Source organism: Strongylocentrotus purpuratus, unplaced genomic scaffold, assembly GCF_000002235.5.
Source record: "Strongylocentrotus purpuratus isolate Spur 01 unplaced genomic scaffold, Spur_5.0 spur5_scaffold_13, whole genome shotgun sequence".
Taxonomy (NCBI): domain Eukaryota; kingdom Metazoa; phylum Echinodermata; class Echinoidea; order Camarodonta; family Strongylocentrotidae; genus Strongylocentrotus; species Strongylocentrotus purpuratus.
In genome coordinates, this window is record NW_022145598.1 from 4,203,794 (window position 1) to 4,223,524 (window position 19,731).

Here is a 19,731-nt window from a genome sequence, read left to right on the forward strand (position 1 = left end):
CGAGCAAAATATATGTGTCAGTTGTATTTGTTTTGATCTAGAGACGATCGATATATATATAACTTTAAGCAGAATATCAAGATTTCGAAGAAAAAAAATATCAAAGGATTATTTTACATATACCGATCCTTGAAGGAATATATTCTGATACGTAACAAATCACGATATTTCCAAATTGAATAATAACGTCGCTGTTTTCACGAAGTGACGGTAGTGACAAAAAATTGCATTTACTTTGCGTTACGATTTTCCTCACTACCGTAGATTGTGTACTATTGATTAAAGACCGGGCTGCTAACCAAACAATGCCTTTGAAAGCTAATATATACATCTCAAATTGGCTTTTAGAATGAATCACTAGATTACGACGTATACAATAAAGTAATGCATGATGAGAAGTGCGATATCCATATAACATAAAAAAGCTGCAGTGGTATATTGAGAAGTTAAAATATAATTCAAACAAGATTCAAAATCAACATGATCAATAGGTTTGTATAACATGTCTGTATAACAAATATATTTAAAAAAAGGCATATTCTTGATTTCTGGAGCAGAATTATGCACATTCTAAAAAATGTATTCAAGTTTAAATCTTGATGCCATAATTCGACAGAGAAACCTCTCAAATTCGTCAGCCTTGTGTCTATCAACGAAACATTGAATAACCAAACAATATTGAAATTCATTTATCAATTTGAAACTTAATGTATGAATTTAACTTATACTTGAATATAAGAAACATATACATGCATATCGAATGAAATAAACAAGTTTGGTCCTTTCGTTTAAAAAAAAAAATATATAATCATGCTCAAAAGACTCATAGTGAGACGAAAGTTTTTGCATAAAATTATCTCGAATGTGCATAATATATACGTAAGTATGAATAATAGATATCATCATATAATCAGAGTTGTTTTAAAGTGCAAAGCGATCGACTGTTTGATAAATGTACGTATTCGTTCAAATTCTATCTTAAACTTGATAAGCATGATTGTGATTGTGCGATAGCTATTTCCATTTTCAGTGACAAGGAGCGGCATGCTAAACAATTCTATTCAATTCAGCTGTCATAATTATGAAAGTTTTTCTCTGAAAATAGTGTTTATCTTTCGCATTGTTTTCTTTCTATATATATATATATATATATATATAATTCATATCCTTCTCTTCATATCAATACATAGAGCACAAGTATACTAGATGATATTATGTGCTGATCGTGATATTTAGCAGCATATTATCAAAAGGGCTACATAAATGTTATATATCGAAAAATATTCACATCTATGTAGTTTTAATTTTACGTGGTAGCACGGGAAGTTACAAAAAAGCTTTCTACAACGGCCATGTAGGTCTAGATTAAGTACATATATAATATGATTAAATATTGAAATTATAAAAAGAATTATGAATAAATTCTTTATAGATCTAGGCCTACATGCACCAAACCATGATATTAATTATAGAACATATTTATTACAGTAAACTCTGAACAGTGATTTCGACATAATGTAGGGACAGATTATAATGATCAATATTCTTTATAGTTTTGAAATATTACTTATATATATTGTTTGACATAAGTTTTGCAAATAAACAAATATATGTACGAAGTACAAGCACCTTCTACGCACACACAATACACAAAGCCCGTTTGTAACAAAAATAATATCTTTATCGAAGGGATCTACTGATCCAGTGGATTGCAATTAACACTTAAAATATACCCCGTTTATATCTGTTTACACTCAATTATATCACTCGGTTTCACACCGGACGACCGTCAGTGTGAACGTGACTGTAGAGACGACCGTCAGTATGAACGTGACTGTAGAGTCGACTGTCAGTATGAACGTGACTGTAGAGACGACTGTCAGTATGAACGTGACTGTAGAGACGACCGTCAGTATGAACGTGACTGTAGAGACGACTGTCAGTATGAACGTGACTGTAGAGACGACTGTCAGTATGAACGTGACTGTAGAGACGACTGTCAGTATGAACGTGACTGTAGAGACGACTGTCAGTATGAACGTGACTGTAGAGACGACTGTCAGTATGAACGTGACTGTAGAGACGACTGTCAGTATGAACGTGACTGTAGAGACGACCGTCAGTATGAACGTGACTGTAGAGGTTGCAATACAGTCATGATAATGTGTACAAATCAACAAGGGATGGACGTTGCATGTACCTTATACCTTATTGAATATTTGTCATACTGAGTTTATAATGGGTGTCAATCAGACATGCATTTTGCGACTGGGGCTATCCGAAAGACGTAACCGTGTTTCGAACCGGGGTCCATCAGAGTCAGTTTGATGGCGAAGACAAGATAGGTGACCGTACCACTGGACCAGCTATCTTCTATATTATGCTCCTATACTGGTTCAGATGCAGGCCCTCCTTTTTTTTTTCTCCAAATTACTAAAGCTATGACGATGATGATGATGAATACGAGAACCCCCACTACAATGCCCACTGTTACCCAATTACCACCGCCGCCACCACCACCACCACCACCACCACCATCGCGTTCCTCGGCTGTGGAGAGTAACACATATCAGGATAACGGTTAATAATGAAAAATGATTTGTTTTTATTTAGAGTAACAGGGCATTTCATGATCAATTGTTTTCAAGCGACATCTTCTTCTACGATGTTCTACCGGACTAATATATTACAGAGAATGAAAAGGCTATCAAACAATTTTGTATAAATATTTACCAGAACATAACCTTCACTGTAATATTAATTAATTATCGTCACATAAAGTCATTCAAGTTTATTTAGATTTGATGCGGTAAGCCGCAGCAAAAAAGAGTAAATTATTGCAATCTGCGCGCCCCAATAGGTATGTTTCAATTTATGTTGTTCCGTTGTCTCTTTTTTTTTTTTTTTCTCAACAAACACTTAAATGATAATAATGATAATAATAATCATAATAATAATCATAAGCATCATCATCATCATCACCACCACCATCATCATCATCATCATCATCATCATCATCATCACCACCATCATCATCATCATCATCATCATCACCATCATCATCACCACCATCATCATCATCATCATCATCATCATCATCATCATCATCACCACCATCATCATCATCATCATCATAAAACATCGTTCATTAAAAGATTAGAAATGAAACTCATGTTACCTTTATTTAAGACAACTACGTATTCTTCTTTGGTCAGCCCGGCGGTTAGGTTAAAGCGGATATCGGATGACGACGTGAGGTCGATGACATGGACTATATACCTGGCCGTGATAGTGATAGAATTGTCTTCATTGCGGGTCGTGTTCTTCGTATCTTCTTCGACGGGTATATCGAGGGAATCGACCGTGAGTGTTGGGTTGAGTGTGGTTCTGAGTCCGGCCTTGATGAGGGTGAAAGTGAGACTTTCGGTTCCGTTCGGTACGGTTACTCGGCAGGGCGTGGACTGGTTTGCATCCGTGACATTGCACTCCAATACCCGGAGCGGGGGTTCTATGTACAGAGAGAGGGAGAAAATAATGATGTTCAGTGTCATGTTACGAATATGAGGGGAAAGGGATCATGGGAGAGAGAGAGTATAGAATATAGAGATAGCAAGAGATGGGAGAGAGGGAGAGAGGATGAGTAATTCGAAGAAGAAAGAGAGAGTGGATTAGAGTGAAGGAGATGGATAGTGAGAGACAACGAGGGGCATGAGAGAAAGAGAGAAAGAGAGACAGAGAAAGAGAGAAAGAGAGACAGAGAAAGAGAGAAAGAGAGACAGAGGAAGACACTTTCAAAAAGAAACTTAAAAGTAAAACCCAACTCTTTCCATCTTGAATCCATAATGTACATTTTGAGTAGCTAAATTTTCTTTTTGTTCATAATATCTTAATTACTGTTCCTTGTTTAATTGTTATGATTTGTATGTCTCTTTTCTGTTGTATAGCGCTCTGATCAGTTTGTCTGTAGTAGCGCTCAATAAGAATCAATTATTATTATTATTATTTATTATTATTATTAAGAGAGAAAGATGAGGTAGGAAGAGGAGCGGCAGAGCGAGTGAGAACGGGGTATAGAGAACATAGACATTTAGTAAGAGGAGAGTAGATTTGAGAAGGAAAAGAGGGGGTACAAACAAAGAAAAAAATTAATCCCCATCACCGTCGCCATTGTCATGATCATCTTCATCATTACCACAACCACCAACACCACTATACAACCACTATCATCATCATCATCGTCGTCGTCATTGGTGTTTATTATCATCATTTATAAGACATTTCGTGAAGGGGCACTAGTGACGTCTGGCCATTGAGGGATACTGGCATCGTGAGAGGGGGGGGGGGGGGGTGGGGGCGGGTACACCGTTCCAAGTTAGTGGAAGAAACGCAAAATAACCACTTAACGATTATAGGGGAAAGGTTTTGGAGGAGTCTGTATAATCATCTTTTCATCTTCATGCCCCCACCCTCTTCTCTCTCTACCTCTCTTCTCCTTATTCCTCCCTCTCTTTCTCTTTCCTTCTCTTTCCCTCTCCCCTTGTCTTCCTTTTTATCTTCACTTTTTGTTTTTTCTCTCTCTCTCTCTCCCTCTCTCTCTCTCTCCTGTTCTGCCTTTTTTTCCCCTCAATGCAATCGGGGGCGTGTACTCCGCCTCGTGCCATCATCATCTACACCACTGATAATTCCCTCTTTAGTTTTGCAGGGACAAGCACATTGTCATCATCACCCTCCTCATCAACATCCATATCATCGACATCATCGTCGTTGTACGCACCTAAAACTGTGACCCTTGTACGAGTTTTGATGAACTCATTCGGTCGCGAATAGTCACAGATGTACACCCCCGTTGCAGAATAGTCGTTCTGCACTGAAAGCGACCCATCATCATGGAGTTTGGTGACATTTGGATTCGCCCGTTGGTACGTCACGCGTCCGTTAACACGTAGAACCAAATCCTCCTGCTGATCATCTTTTGTTAAAGAAAAAAAACACGGGAGATCGTATCGGCATGTCAATTTATGTTTATTACATTCCCATTGCATAGTAGGCGTCACTTGCCAGGCGTATAATAGACTACGTCAGCGACCGGCGCGGTCTTGGAGGATGAAATGATTTATAAGTCCAGTGAATACAAACCAACAGTTCAAACATTGCGTTGAATTGCTGACGCATGAACTAGTAACGCATCAGCTTGATTAGCGTATGTAAAAGCGCAAGCGAAATGACCCCTCGTGTGAAATTGACAATGGGACATCTCTGTCGCATCCGGAAATCTAGCAACCATCTTTGAATGATTATATTTTAAGACATCCTTTCTTCTGGACGTTCATACATTGATATAACTTCTGTCAGCAAATTTAAATTCTAAAAAGCAACCCTTCCCTTAACCCCTATCATAAACCGTATATTTTCTCAACTTTCACAATAAATTATAGATAGAGAAAATCGAAGTTTTAGACAGATTATTTTTTAGTTATAAGCATATCCAGCATTGGGTGCAGATATTTTGATATTTCTAAATAAAGAACGCCCCTGATTTAGCTTCATTTTAAATAAATAATAAACAGAAAATCTTAAATGGACTCAAGCGATCTGCCAGTAACTGCATGGCGGTCCGCACGTCAATAGCCACTTCGAGGCAGTTTTGTGCAGTACCTTCTAGAGCCATATATACATATATTTTGACCAACTTCGTTTCTTGGCGTTGTTCTTTAATTTTGTTCTTGCCCAACAAAGCAGTATTCGCCATGGTGCCGAACTCGAACCTGGAAGGCCAAACTCTCCTAATAAATGGCTTTGGTACCTTCAATACAAGACAAATCGAGACAACTAAATATGAAATTCGTAGTACACTCACTCTTCCAATAGATGTCGGTGTTATTGATAGTTTGTCCACCGGATCTGTCAAGGAAACATGGGATGTCGATGTCTCCAGAGCCCCATTCTCTCGTCACATTTTGCATGTCATTATCAGCTGCCTCACTGAAGTACATGAGACAGGCGATAATACCTGTAAAGACAATGGTTATGATAATAATAATAATCACACTAATAATAACACTGTATTACCAGTGGGTCGTTGTATAGCGCTCATGTCTATCAGGTTTGACTCCTAACACTCCTGGCCCAGATTAGGCATGGCTGCGCTCTAGGATGTCAAGGAATGAATTCCTGCTAGGTACCCATTACTTCACATGGGTTGAGTGTGGCAAATGTAGATTAATGTCTTGCCAAAGGACGGTTGTGCTTAACAATAATAATAATAAGAAGAAGAAGAAGAAGAAGAAGAAGAAGAAGAAGAATAACAACAATAATGATAATAATGATAATATTAATAACAACAATAATAATGATAATATCAATAATAATAATAACATTAATAACAAGAATAATAATAACAACAACAACAACACTTGGTTCTCATAAATGGCGAATAATAATCATATGTTTAATCATACCTAATCATACGAAAAGATAAGAATAATAATGGATTAATCTCTTAGTATAAAACCTTTAACTACCGTAGGGGATTTGACAATATAAATAGCTTTAAAATAAATGCATGCTAATGCATCATGGGGTGGGGGTCAAAACAATTCAAGCAGAGAGTATGTAATGGATTACTTTCAATTTAGTATCAAACACCATTAGCATAAATAATGTACATGAATATTTCGGTTTATGACAAATAAATTAGAAAATGAATAGTAACGACAAATGTACATTCCAAATGATTATAAATGTAAATTTACTTATAACATATGTTAAAAAGATAATAATGATAATAACAAAAATGATATGTACTACTTATTGCGTATTGCATAATCCAATAAAAATTAAAACGATCACCTAGACTTTCCAGAAACCAATAGCCTTGTTCATCCTTTTTTTATAATCCTATTGATTTAGCTTTGATATCCTAAGGTACATATTTTCGATTTCTCAAAAAAAAGAAATAATGTCATCTATAAATCAAATGTTATCAGAAATTCTATTCCAATGAGACGCAAGACGAGCTCAATTCAAGTGACTAATTAGATGGTGGAAACGCAGTCACGAGCAGTCATGTCAAAACAAAAGATTGCGTTGGGGATTTCCACACTCCTAGTCTTAGAAGTGCAGACTTGATAGTTTACTTATTAGTATGTCCTGAATTGGTACACAATGATAATAGTCTGGAATTATACAGCGCTTCTGACTGTGTACACTTCATAGCTATTTTTGTATTTGTCGTGAGATTCATGCATGCACATACACAACGTGTGCACCATCTTTACTTCCTTGAGCCCCAAGTCACCGCAAAGATCAATTTTATGGCAAACAAAATCACATTGCCTTCGTCGTCATACCTCGTCCCCATTTTTCTCCTGAGGAAGAAGTGGAAAATGTAATTGCAGTATTGAATCTCGAACCCAGAGAAGGAGGGCTAGATAGAGGGCGAAGGAGGGGGGGGGGGGGGGTGGGGGTGAAAAGGAACGAACGCCAGAAGTTGGTAGAGGTTACATCAACAAAGATATATTGTGCAGTGTGCATTTTACAGATTAACAATGTAATTTAACACACTCCAATCACAACAAAATGGAATTTATGAATACAAATCCGTTTGACGTAAGTTTATTAAAAAAAGAAGAGATTATCCCTTTTATATACTGGTGTTAACTTTTTCTTAATTTGCTAATCTATTCGCGGTTAATTGTTATTTTCAAATGGTATTGGTCTAGTGTTTCCCTCTTGATGACAAGGTATGTTAACTAACAGACTAAGCTAGCATCTCTATCTCTCTCTCTCTCTGCTTTACATCTCGGATAGCCCATATTACTGTGGGGGGAAACCCACAGAAGATGAATTGCCATCGACTTAAGCATATTCAAGCATTTCCCAGGGTTCTTGTTCTCCTCAAAGGGAATCACGGATGACAATGTTGTTTGACTAAGGATGTTCGTATGTGCATAATGGCGTGTGTTGTATTTAAATACGATCACCAAGACTTTCGAGAAATCAACTCACGTGCAGTTTTGAGCCATTTTCTTGCCTGTAATGAAATCGTACGTATGATTGTATTGCAATGTTCGCGCAATAGTTTTTTCAGAAGGTAATACACTATTGAATAGGCCTTTTCTGCTAATATGGGGGGGGGGGCGTGGTGGCGATAATGCTAAAATTGTGAGTGTTGAGCCCATTTGACGATGTGACAGGGGAACTTTTCCCAGTGGGGTAATGAGCAAAAACGGTTGGGGACAGAGAAAGACAAAAACGGAAAATCCTGTAATTTCAGCAACATTTGTAATTTGTAAATCACTGGTAGCAAATTAGTAATAAACAACGTTTGAATTTTATTTGGAGGGTTACTGCCCCAGGCGTCGTTTCAAATCGCTTATTTTTTGTTTTACCTGCGCATGCATTAAGCGAGTCTGTGAATGCAGTTTGATTCTTGACAATAGAGAAACTCAATTAAAAAAACGTGATAAAAAACATAAAAATTGTAAATACCATGGTAATGGGTTGTGATTTCACAGATTAATTTCTTTGTAAATGTATTGATTCATATGCCCACGCATTCAAAGGCATTCAAACTTTCGGTGAACTATCCTCGTATGATCATTGAATCCATGAGCCTTGAGGTGTGCCAGTATTTTTTTCAATTTCGTGAATGAACCGTAATAGAAATTCCATTAATGGAAGGTATACCGGTGCTGCATTCAGTTGGGTTATTTATTCATGTAAATGACATTCACACCAGCTTGTTCAGTTAGCAAAAATTTACACACAAACATTATTATTTTAATGTAAAGCATAAAATACATGAATAACGTACAAACTTAAATGCTTCAAAAATAGTCAAATGATCAGAATGACAAACATTGGGTGATTAATTATTATAGAAGACTGAAATCTAATCTGGTGAACAAATAGTGTGCGATACGTTTAGAATTATTATTGTTATCTATCTGAACACTGAGGCTTAATTTCTGGGTTGATAACATAGAATCACATCCAGCCCTTCCCTGTCCGAGCCATTTTGCCTCTGCATCATCACCCCGCCCCCTCACCACCCCATCTCTCTTCTCTTTCCCTCTCTCTCTCTCTCTTTTATCTCTCTATATAATTATATCTACATCCATGTCCTCTCTGCCTCCCCATCTCCCCATCCCCTCGAATTTGGCCATTGATTTCTAATCCGACCATTATACAGTACACTATCCGCATTTATTGTAAACCCATGCATGCCAGACTCTGCAATTACATCAGAAGAAACACTATGTAATACCTTCTGCTGAGTGCCAGACGGGCATTAACTGTGTGTAAATCTTTATGATTGAATGCCCTTATGGCTCTTAACATACGATATAAAGAACCCCAAAAGCGATCGCAAAGACTTTGACCAGAAAACAAAATCAACCTGACCTAGGTAATTTCAAGAGCATTGTTTGTTACCTTTTGCAATATGCAACATCAAAATGCAACACGGCATAATCCATACATGGTTTCTATGCGCAATACAGCAGAGTATCGAATTGCCCTTGGTTTGATTTCGTGTAGGTCGTTGCAATCGAGTTCTGACAGAAATTTTAAAAACAGAGTCGATGCCTTGAAAAGCATAACAAATGCATCGCATGAACCACTCCCGCTTCGCTCGCGATCCATATTTTAAATTATGCCAACTCAGAATATAAAAACTTACCGAATGCTACGATAATGCCCTTCATTGTTCTTGTTCTAAAACGTCCACTCTGATCACAACAAATTCACACCGTCCGTCCTCGACAAACGCTAAAATCTAATATGACCGTAGTCTTGTGATCGTAGTATTTATATTGTGTACATTTCGCAACGCGCGTTTAGGGGATTCCCCTTTTCAAAGAAAATGGACCAATCAGATCAACAACCCCGGGAGAAGGGGGGGGGGGGGGGTGTGAGGCTAAATTCACGGCTGGGAAAGAAGTGCGTAAAATCACGTGCATTACTTTGTGTCTCTGTTGTGTAACATCGTGTGCTTACCAGTCTACAGTGTTCATTACAAGGGCCTCTATCTTACTATATTGTTGTATATTTTAAAATGATACTTTAGATTAATTAGAACCTTAATATGAGTAACTTACAAATGAAACAACGTTATATTGGATAAAGCTGAACTAATGAATATAGATTTGAAAATATACATAAACGAGTATAACAATTACAAAGAATACAAGAAAAGTAGGTAACGAAAATACGTGTCACTTCGATTGACGTGCTCACATTCGGTTCAAATGTAAATATCAGACTGATATTAGTTGAGTTTATATGTTTTATATTGACGTCATCTTCCCATCCCGTTTATATATATTCAAAATAATGCTTGCTTCCAAATGCACTTTTGTGAGATGTTTTTAACATGACTTGTGGACATTTTGAAATACTACTCTTCTTTTTTTTAAATGTTAATATTCATAAGTCGCCCACGCGATCTCGTGCAAGAGTCGGGTTCATAAACGTAACAAAGAAATAAGAATGATGTAAGAAAGAAGCTTTCTGGCAGGAGGCCAAAAAAACATGTGACTTGGATATTATTGCGCAATGCAAACTGGGGATTGTATTCATGTTCAACCAACATCACAAAATAACCTGGATGCTTTGATAAAATGGTTTATCATAAACAAAAGGAAGATAAGTTCTATTATACAAAATGTAGATTTGTGGTCCCGTAGTTTTGAATGATTTCTTGGAACGATCACGTCTATTTGTTCGGGTTTGTTTCGGCACGCATTACAGCTAATGAAGTGTATAGCACATTCCTTCCGTTACTATAGTCCGCACTTGCCTTGCAATACGGATGAGCAGTGGCGTAGACAGGTTCGTACACCTGGGGGGATGACTCAGGGGCGGATCTAGCTTTTTGCTAAGGGGGGGGGGTTGACCAAAATAGTGACGATGCAGAGCATCGTCCACGAGCCGCGAAGCGGCGAGCCGATTTTTTTGGGGGTGTTTATTTGAACCCCGTGAGTGATGTTTTCCTGGCATCTATTAACACAATGGAGACCATAAAAAGCAGTGCATGATAACGTCTTTTTAAATCAAGTAACAGTTAAATACACAGTTATATCCAGAGTTATCATGTGTTTGGTTAAGTTACCAGATGAGTTGAATAGCTTCTCACAATATTTGCACTTGAAAGGGTTTCTCTCCAGCGTGCGTTCTTTTTTCTTTCTTTTTTTTTTCTTTTTTTTTTCCCCCTTGTTTTGTGTTTGTTTTTTGGGCCGCCCAAGGGGGGTTTAAACCCCCTAACCCCCCCCCCCCCCCCCCGTAGATCCGCGCCAGTTTAATCTTGTGGTTATCTTGTGGTTTCCAAACCACAAGATAACCACAAAATACTTGTAAGATTTTCTTTTTTTTACCGTCTGAATTGGCTTTCACCGTGTGAATGCGGCTAATAACAATAAACACAATAATGATGAGGATTATCATTATCATCATCATAATTATTATTATTATTAATATTATAATTGTTATCATTATTATTATTAATATTATTATCATCATTATGACTTATTAAGTAAGCAAATATCATTCCCCAAAACCTGGGGGGATGATTGTACATGCCACCCCCCCCCCACCTTGTGAGGTAGGGGGGATGCATCCCCCTCATCCCCCCCGTTGTCTACGCCCCTGCGGATGAGTATCGAAACTTGCTGTGATTACTAACTTATCAGCTCTTAAAAGAAGCATGCGGTGTTTGAAATAAGAGAAAAAATATTTATTTTGTCTTTGAAATATTATTCAATCGTTATGGTTATATTAAGAAGGATTTTATAGAAAGCTGTTTTATTATTCCAATATTAATATTTGTTTTAGCCTGATTTATTCATCGTACATGAATAAAAAATGACGGCTAGAATGTTTTCTTTCTATTTTTGCCTCAGTTGTTTAAAACTTTTAGAGGCATGATAATGGCACTAAACATCACCAAACATGGACAAAACTATAACTTCATATGAGATATCCCGATTTTAACCAAGGTATGCATGTATATTATTTTGCTATTATATAAACTTATAGTCAACTTTAAGGGGCATATTTTTCATCGCCATCCAATTTCGTGAAACGGTTATATTTTTTTGACCCGGGTACCCGGTTTTTAGTCCCAGCCCTCTTATTATTGGATGGCGAACAAAATAAGAAGTATATTTATAGAGAGTACTAAAGTATGTAAGAACACCCAAGGAGTATATTTGGCAATTCAATATTATTGGTATGCTTAAATATGATATAATTATAAAATCATGAGAACTTTATCTCCTTAAAGTTGAAGGATTGAATATTTTGAATTTTGGAAGATAAACATGTTCCATACTGTACCACTTGCATATTGAAAAGATTACTTAAAAAACTCTACATTTAGATTCGGTTGAACAAAATTCGATGTATCATAATTTATAGTATTAAGACCATGCCTATACCAACATCAACATCAAATTCATTGCACAATCTATAGGGGCAAGACCGTAAATACGTTTATATAATTATTCGTACTGTCCGTTTTTTGGAGTTTAAGTATTAATTCCCTGTTTTTAGAGGAACAGTTCCCCCAAACTGAAAAAGCATAATCAATGACAGATTGTAAATTACTGTTTACAGTTGAGCTGAGTCTTCCTAACGCATGTACTTTTAAACGAAAGTAATCGACATAAATTTTTAACGTGAATATCCCATGTAAGATGACAATCTATACATCGACTCCAAGATATCTCACATTATGTACTTGTTGTAATATATTTCCCTCAAGATTAATTTTGAGTTCACCTTTTTGTTTTGTATTGAGCGTCGAAACTAAGCATGACACTTGTTTTAATTTTGTAACTTTTATTTTTTGAACGATTTTCATAATACAATTATTAATATTATCAATACAAATGTTTTTTTCAGCCAAATTTGAACCAGAAATAATATATACAGGGGCGGATCCAGACATTTCTTTCTGGGGGGCACATGGTGGGAAAGAGAACATATATATATATTTGTTTTAGTCCCAACAAAAATCGCAACGACTCAGCCAACGGCTGAATAAGCGGGGGGGGGGGGGGGGGGGGGTAATAGGACACTTTTTTTTTGGGGGGGGGGGTCACGAAATTTTTTAATTTGGCATTTTGCTCCGTTGGGGGGGAGGGGGTAAGGTCACCTATGCCCCCCCCCCCCCTCGCCACTGATATACTATGACATCGTCAGCAAATATGTTACAACTTCCACCAGAATCACTTTGAACAATATCATTATTAAAAATCAATTAAGAAAAAATCTGGTCCTAAAACCCCACTTTGTGGAATACCTACAGTTAACTTAATTGGTTTAGATTGTCTTCCATGACATCAAACAACTTCCCTTTTATTTGAAAGATAACTTATAAACCACTGAAGCTCATTCCCTTATATTTAAAAAAAGTTAAATAAGAGTAGCTTATGATAATTGAATCGAAACAATTAGATACATCTATAGAAAACAATCGCCAACCATCAATCTTTGACGATTATTAAGGGCTTCATATACCAGTCATGGCAGTCATCAACAAGACGATGGAGGCATGTGACAGTTGAATGACGTTTACAAAACGCAGATTGATCAATGATTAGCATATTCTTACCAATTAAGTGTTCATGCAAGTTAGTCTGAATAATCTTTTCCACAATTTTTGCAACATGACATTCAAAAGATATTCGTCTATAGTTGGAGCATACATCTTTTGAACCATTACCCTTATAAATTGTTGAACTCGTGAACATTACCAGTCATTATACCTCGTGTTACAATTCCAAATTTAATCGAATAATTCAATAATATAAGGTTGATGATTTATATAAAATTATACAAGAAGCTGTTATTTTAAACAATTTCGAATCTATGTCTAAATTACTGTCAGGACCAAAACTGGATGATAGTTAAAAGAACATCATTTTTCCTGGATAGTTCCCATTTAAAATTCATAAACGCATTCAAGATTTTTCCATTTAAGTTAATATAAGAGATTTTGCTAAAATGTGTCTGAAATCACACATCTATGCGGCATTTGCACAACAAACAATGCCTAATCGGTGACCATTGGTCTCCCATAACTTAATTCTCCTTTTTACTTATGTTATTTGAGAGCTGAGTTGATGAGATAACCACCTCTCCAGTGACCTTGCAGGGTGGTCTCATCCCTACTTTACACTAGTAAAGATGGCCTTTAAGTAGTCCCATTAAATTAAGAATGTCATTATCCATCCAAGGACCATATAATCCCAGAATTTGAAGAGGAACGTACAAAGCATGGGATCTCATTTGAAAGTGGCAAGTTGAGTATTATTTACCCGGATTATTTATCTCATTTTCGACTTAAATCTTTGTAACCCATTATATACCTACAAAAATCAACATGATACTTACTGAACAGGCTAAGGTAATCTCCATGCTTCACAGATATAATCAATTTTCCATTCATTTTTTGAATCGTTCAAGCCTTGCACTTTCCACAATGATAAACCAAGGAGTTGGATAAACTTGCTATCCCGTCCCGCGGTCGTGAATTGACAGTAATTTTATGCTGCAGAGAGCGACCACGAAATTCATACAATTCGCAATGCATAAATTATTGAGTAATGAGAATTACACTCCAGTATGAAGCCGCTGTACGATATTCCCACCGTGGTACGATAATCAGATAATGTCCTACGTCTCTCCCAGTCGTTTGCTATTCTGTGTCTTTGGGGGTTGAGGGCTAAATTTATATAAGGTCTGGGTGAATTTGGAAATCCCCATATTGCAATGTCCTAAAATAATTAATTGTGATGTCATCTCAATGTTTTGAGTTACGCACGCGTAATTTTAAGTCAGCATTGACCATGCAGTCGCGAGTGGCGTGCGAGTTTTGCGCAAACACGCGTGCGGTTATGCTGTAATTTAAATTCAGCCCTTTCGAGTTCGACTTTGAGCCATGATTTGAAAAAAAAGACCAACAAAATCGAACAATGTTATATGATATTATTTCGTTGAAAACTTACAACATCAGAACATTTTGAGTCAATGTGCGAAAGCAGTGTTATGCATTTTATCGAAATACTTGTTTATTTTGGCGTATCCAACAGAGGATTAAGCCGGCATATGCATGCCCCCGTCCCCCCTCCCTGTTTAGAGCCAGCGTAAGCTTTAAATGAAATATGACGTGCATTGAGAAATCACACGGGCTGCTTAGGTACATGTAGCCCCCCCCCCCCCACGGTTTAATAATTTCTGTTTACATCCTGCCAGGTTGAAGTCCAAAGACATTACGTTCTTGAGCTAGCCACAAATAGAAAATTACGTCAAAATGACCCATATTATATGAGATTAGCGGGAAGCTGCCTTATTCATGCTTGTAGCAACTTATTTCCTCTCTGTATATCACAACAACAGGGTGATATATTTTTTAAAGAGTTTATATTAATCTCATCAAAGGGCGAAAGTGGCCGCTTCATCCCCCTACACACACACACACACACACACACACACACATAGGCGTCGGAATTGGGGGGGGGGGGGGGGTAACACTAACCACACACACATAGGCGTCGGAAGTGGGGGGGGGGGGGGGGGTAACACTAACCACTTATTTCCTCTCTTTACAAAACGCATTTTGCCCCCCCCCCCCCCCCTCCAAAAAAAAAAAAAAAAAAAAAAGAGAGAAAAAAAGAACATAATAATAAAAACTTGAAGACCCCTGTTACACATACGTCTGAAAGTGGACTGAGGCCGGCCCCGGAGGCGGCTCGACGTATGTGTAACACCAACTTTTTTTGAAAAGCCGGACTGAGGCCAGGTGGACTCAGTCCAGTTTGAGGCCGGCCTCGCAATCAGTAGGTGTAACACCAAAGTGGACTCGGGGCCGGCTTATAAGCGGAAGTGACGTGACACATATACATCGGAGGCCTTTGCCACCTTCTCTTATGTTATTCTTTGTTTTTATCATTCTATCACTTTCTCTTTCCGTCTTTCCTTATGTTATTCTTTGTTTTTATCATTCTATCACTTTCTCTTTCCGTCTTTCCTTATGTTATTCTTTGTTTTTATCATTTTATCACTTTCTCTTTCCGTCTTTCCTTATGTTATTCTTTGTTTTTATCATTCTATCACTTTCTCTTTCCTTCTTTCCTCATGTTATTCTTTGTTTTCATCCTTCTATCACTTTCCCTTTCTGTCTTTTTTGAGTGCGCCCCAATGCATCTCGTAAACAGGCGACGTGAGGCCGGCCTATATGTGTAGACGCAAAATTGCGGGCCCGAGATCATGTGTAACAGGGGTTTGATGATCTCGAGGCGGCTTCAAATTGCAGGCGTGAGGCCGCCTCCGGGGCCCGCTTTAAAAGCCGACGCATGTGTAACCTATAAAATTCCATTCAAATTAAAGGAAAGTTAACAGGAATTAAATTTCCTAAAAATTCCGCATGCCACCTATATTTATCAATTAAGTCTTTGTAATAGCGATACGAGCATATCGTGGAAATTTTGTGAGAGGATGGGAAGGCGTTTGTGTTTTTCCTTATAGGGGTGCGAAGACATGAGCACCCGAACGCTGGCGTACGGATGGGGGGGGGGGGGGGTGGTATATCTTATTCGATACCAGTGATTTACAAAATGTTGCTAAAATGACATGATTTTCCGATATTTTTTCTTAATTTTTGTTGTAAGTCATACCTTTTTATGCGTTTGTTGGAAAATTAAAAATTCCCAAATTTACACTCGGGCGAAAATATGCTTACTTAGAAGCCTTCATGTCAGGGCCTGTAGAACGGCTGGGCTCGGGGGCTCGAGCCCCCTCACTTTTTGGAAAAATATGTTACAGAGAAAAAGAAAGAAAGAGAGAGAGAGAAAAAATAAGTGACCTGCCAATGTCACAAATGAGGTATCAAAATATGTTCATCTGACCGTACTTAAATACCTTAAACCCCTGAGCTTCCGGGGCTCTGCCCCTGGACCCCACCAAGGGCCCTAAAGCGGGTCCTGGGTGCTCATCTGAACGTAATTAAATATATAATGCCCCTGAGCTTCAAGGGGCTCTGCCCCCTGGACCACATTAATGGCATTATAGAGGGCCCCTGGATGCTCATCTAACCGTACTTATACCTAAAACCCCTAGACTCCCCGCCAATTAGTGACCTGCCATTATCACAAATAAAACCCTGTCTAAAAACCCTGAGCTTCCGGGGGCTCAGCCCCTTGAACCCCTGCCGGGGCTCATGCCCTGGACGCGTCGCGCCCTGGACCCCACGCCAAATTACGCTCTATACCTGATCGTTAATACTCCACTTTGAAAAACGTTCCGCGGGGCCTGCATGTATAGTGGTGGTGATGCAGATTTTTCTTCTGCCCCCCCCCCCTTCCAAACATTTTTGGTCATAGTATGCCACTGCCCCTGGAAGATGAGCCCCCTGGAATGTTTGCCTCCCCCCCCCCCCCAAAAAAAAAAATAATAAAAAAATAAATAAATAAATAAATCCCAAACTGCTTCCGGCGCCCCTCCTCTTGTTACTTTGCATACCTTAAATAATACATAACAAATCGTGACCCCTTAATCTAGTAGTTTTTCGACATCTAGCCCCCCCCCCCCCTTTATTCTGATGATCCGCCCCTTAAATATCATTTTATACATCATCCCTTACCAAGATCGTCCCCCCCCCCATTATTCTGAATCCGCCCCTTAAATATCATTTTATACATCATCCCTTACTAAGATCGCCCTCCCCCCCCCCCCTGTATCTGCAAGAGAACTTGTAAGAGAACAACCGATACATTCAACGAAGGCGGCACCGACGACTTCACCTTAAATATACACCTCTGAAATCTATATCCCTATTAATTATATAGAAGTCTGTTATTGTTTTCTCTTCTTTTCGTCGACTCGTTTTTATTTTTGTTGTTCTGCTGATATTTGTTTGATTTTTTTGTTTAGCTTTCGGGTAAGATCGTTTGTTTGTTGGTTTGTTTTTAGCTGGTTTATTTGTTATAATTTTTGTATCGCTTGTTTTGTTGTTGTTGTCGTTGCTACAGTGTGTAGTTGTTTTTCCCACTTTTGTCTTAGCCTTAGGCGGTTTCAAACAAGTATTCAGGATTTCATTGAAGGGAAGAAGATTGAAATGTATAGACGAAAAATGTACAGTGTTATAATTAAAATGTACGTTCCTATTCTTTGGGGAGACCGGGTGTGTTATGTATTTTAATTATTATAGCCCCTAATACAGTAATAGTCTATACTTTTCAATTTGTAACTCAGTTATCTATTTATTTATTAAGTCAACAAAGTGATGATTCAGGATAAAACCTAAAATACTATTTTTTGTTCAATTAAGAATGAATCTATAGGCCTACAGAATAATTGGAGATCAAAACATAACGATAGATATGCTACAAATATTCCTTATGCATCTCGAGCAATTCTCTATCAATTTTGGGTTTGCATCATTTAAATTGCTGCTATACGGTCAAAAAATAATTACATTGAGTTCTATCTCAGAATAATTTTGACAAAAATAATAACGCTACATTTTTATTTAAAACAACGTACACTATCGAACTATTTCAATCATATTTAAGATCTATAGAAGTCCTAGCTAGGACAAACGCCAGGACAAACTTTGGCACTGGCAAAAAGGTGAATTTTTTGTTCCGTGAATGCGAAATGAGTAGAAGACTAGAACTTGTGAAATGTTTTGAACCCGGCTGTGAATCGAGAGTTTCTCTCTATGACGTGACGTGAAAGTATGTTTTTTGTAATTTTGTCAAGAAAAATAACACCCATTTGCATAAAAGCGTACACATGAAACCCTATACGATCAAGATCAACATCTAATATCTACAATAAGTATCATGTGCAGTACCCGACCTTTTCGTCGCTTTGAAGTTTTCATCGGGATCTTGCATCTCTGGTTTGCGGAGACGATTTTAGTTAGTTGGTCACGTCGACAACATTGGAATCGGCACACAAGTTGATAGTGCAAATCAATACAGAATACCAGCTCATATGATATATGTAAAACATTATATTGTTTGATTATTGTAATTGTATTGATACAACACAAATATAGTATCAATAACCAAATTTTGAATACATAATAAATATAGGGCTAGTTAAGAACTTCTACCCATTTTGAGACACAGGTATGACAGCGCACAGTCAGGCTTTTTGCATGCGCGAAGCACGAATGAAAATGAAGCAAGTTAAATTTTGCGTTTTTTATGTGCTAACTTGGTCAAATATTTTGCTTTGATATTTCGTTGCGCGTCTTTTTCATTAAATTTGTTTAATATCATTGTATACTAAAGAATATTAATTTTATGATTATCACAACACATTAGTTGGAATATTTATAAATATTATGAAAAATAAGAGATTAATTTTAAAATCAGGAACGAGATTATTTTTTTTGATGATTTAAACTTAATTTTCTCATTGGACAAGAGTTTGTATGAAAAGTCAATTACATATAACTACGGCGTAATTCATAGTTTATCTATACAAACTGGAAAAAATGTTCTAATCAATGAATGTTTAGAGATAATTCAATGTTTTCATAACTACTAACACATGTAACATTGTCATATGCCATTTAATCCTGTGGTATGTTTTGAAGCAACGCGCAAGAAGCGATGTCTTCTCCTACGTCCGCAATAAGTTATTAAGTATAAGAGCCGACGCGCGAAGAATTTATCAGTTCACTTTCGCGTCTTCTAGATCTAGTTCTATTCAGCG

At 37.4% G+C, this 19,731-nt stretch overlaps 1 protein-coding gene across 2 annotated transcripts; it reads right to left on the bottom strand.

The window, feature by feature from the left end:
- Positions 1–1,369: 1,369 nt before the first annotated feature.
- Positions 1,370–15,021, bottom strand: LOC754270. Of its 2 annotated transcripts, none has more exons than XM_030982750.1 (5): positions 14,398–15,021; positions 5,858–6,010; positions 4,775–4,969; positions 3,179–3,508; positions 1,370–2,550 (listed from the first exon to the last, which is right to left on the bottom strand). In XM_030982750.1, exons 1-5 carry the CDS (start codon positions 14,450–14,452, stop codon positions 2,387–2,389), a joined length of 897 nt encoding a protein of 298 aa, XP_030838610.1. In that variant the 5' UTR covers positions 14,453–15,021; the 3' UTR covers positions 1,370–2,386. The 2 variants fall into 2 exon arrangements, with proteins under 2 accessions (XP_030838610.1, XP_030838611.1); XM_030982751.1 differs by lacking the exon at positions 14,398–15,021 and adding an exon at positions 9,683–9,773.
- Positions 15,022–19,731: the final 4,710 nt, after the last annotated feature.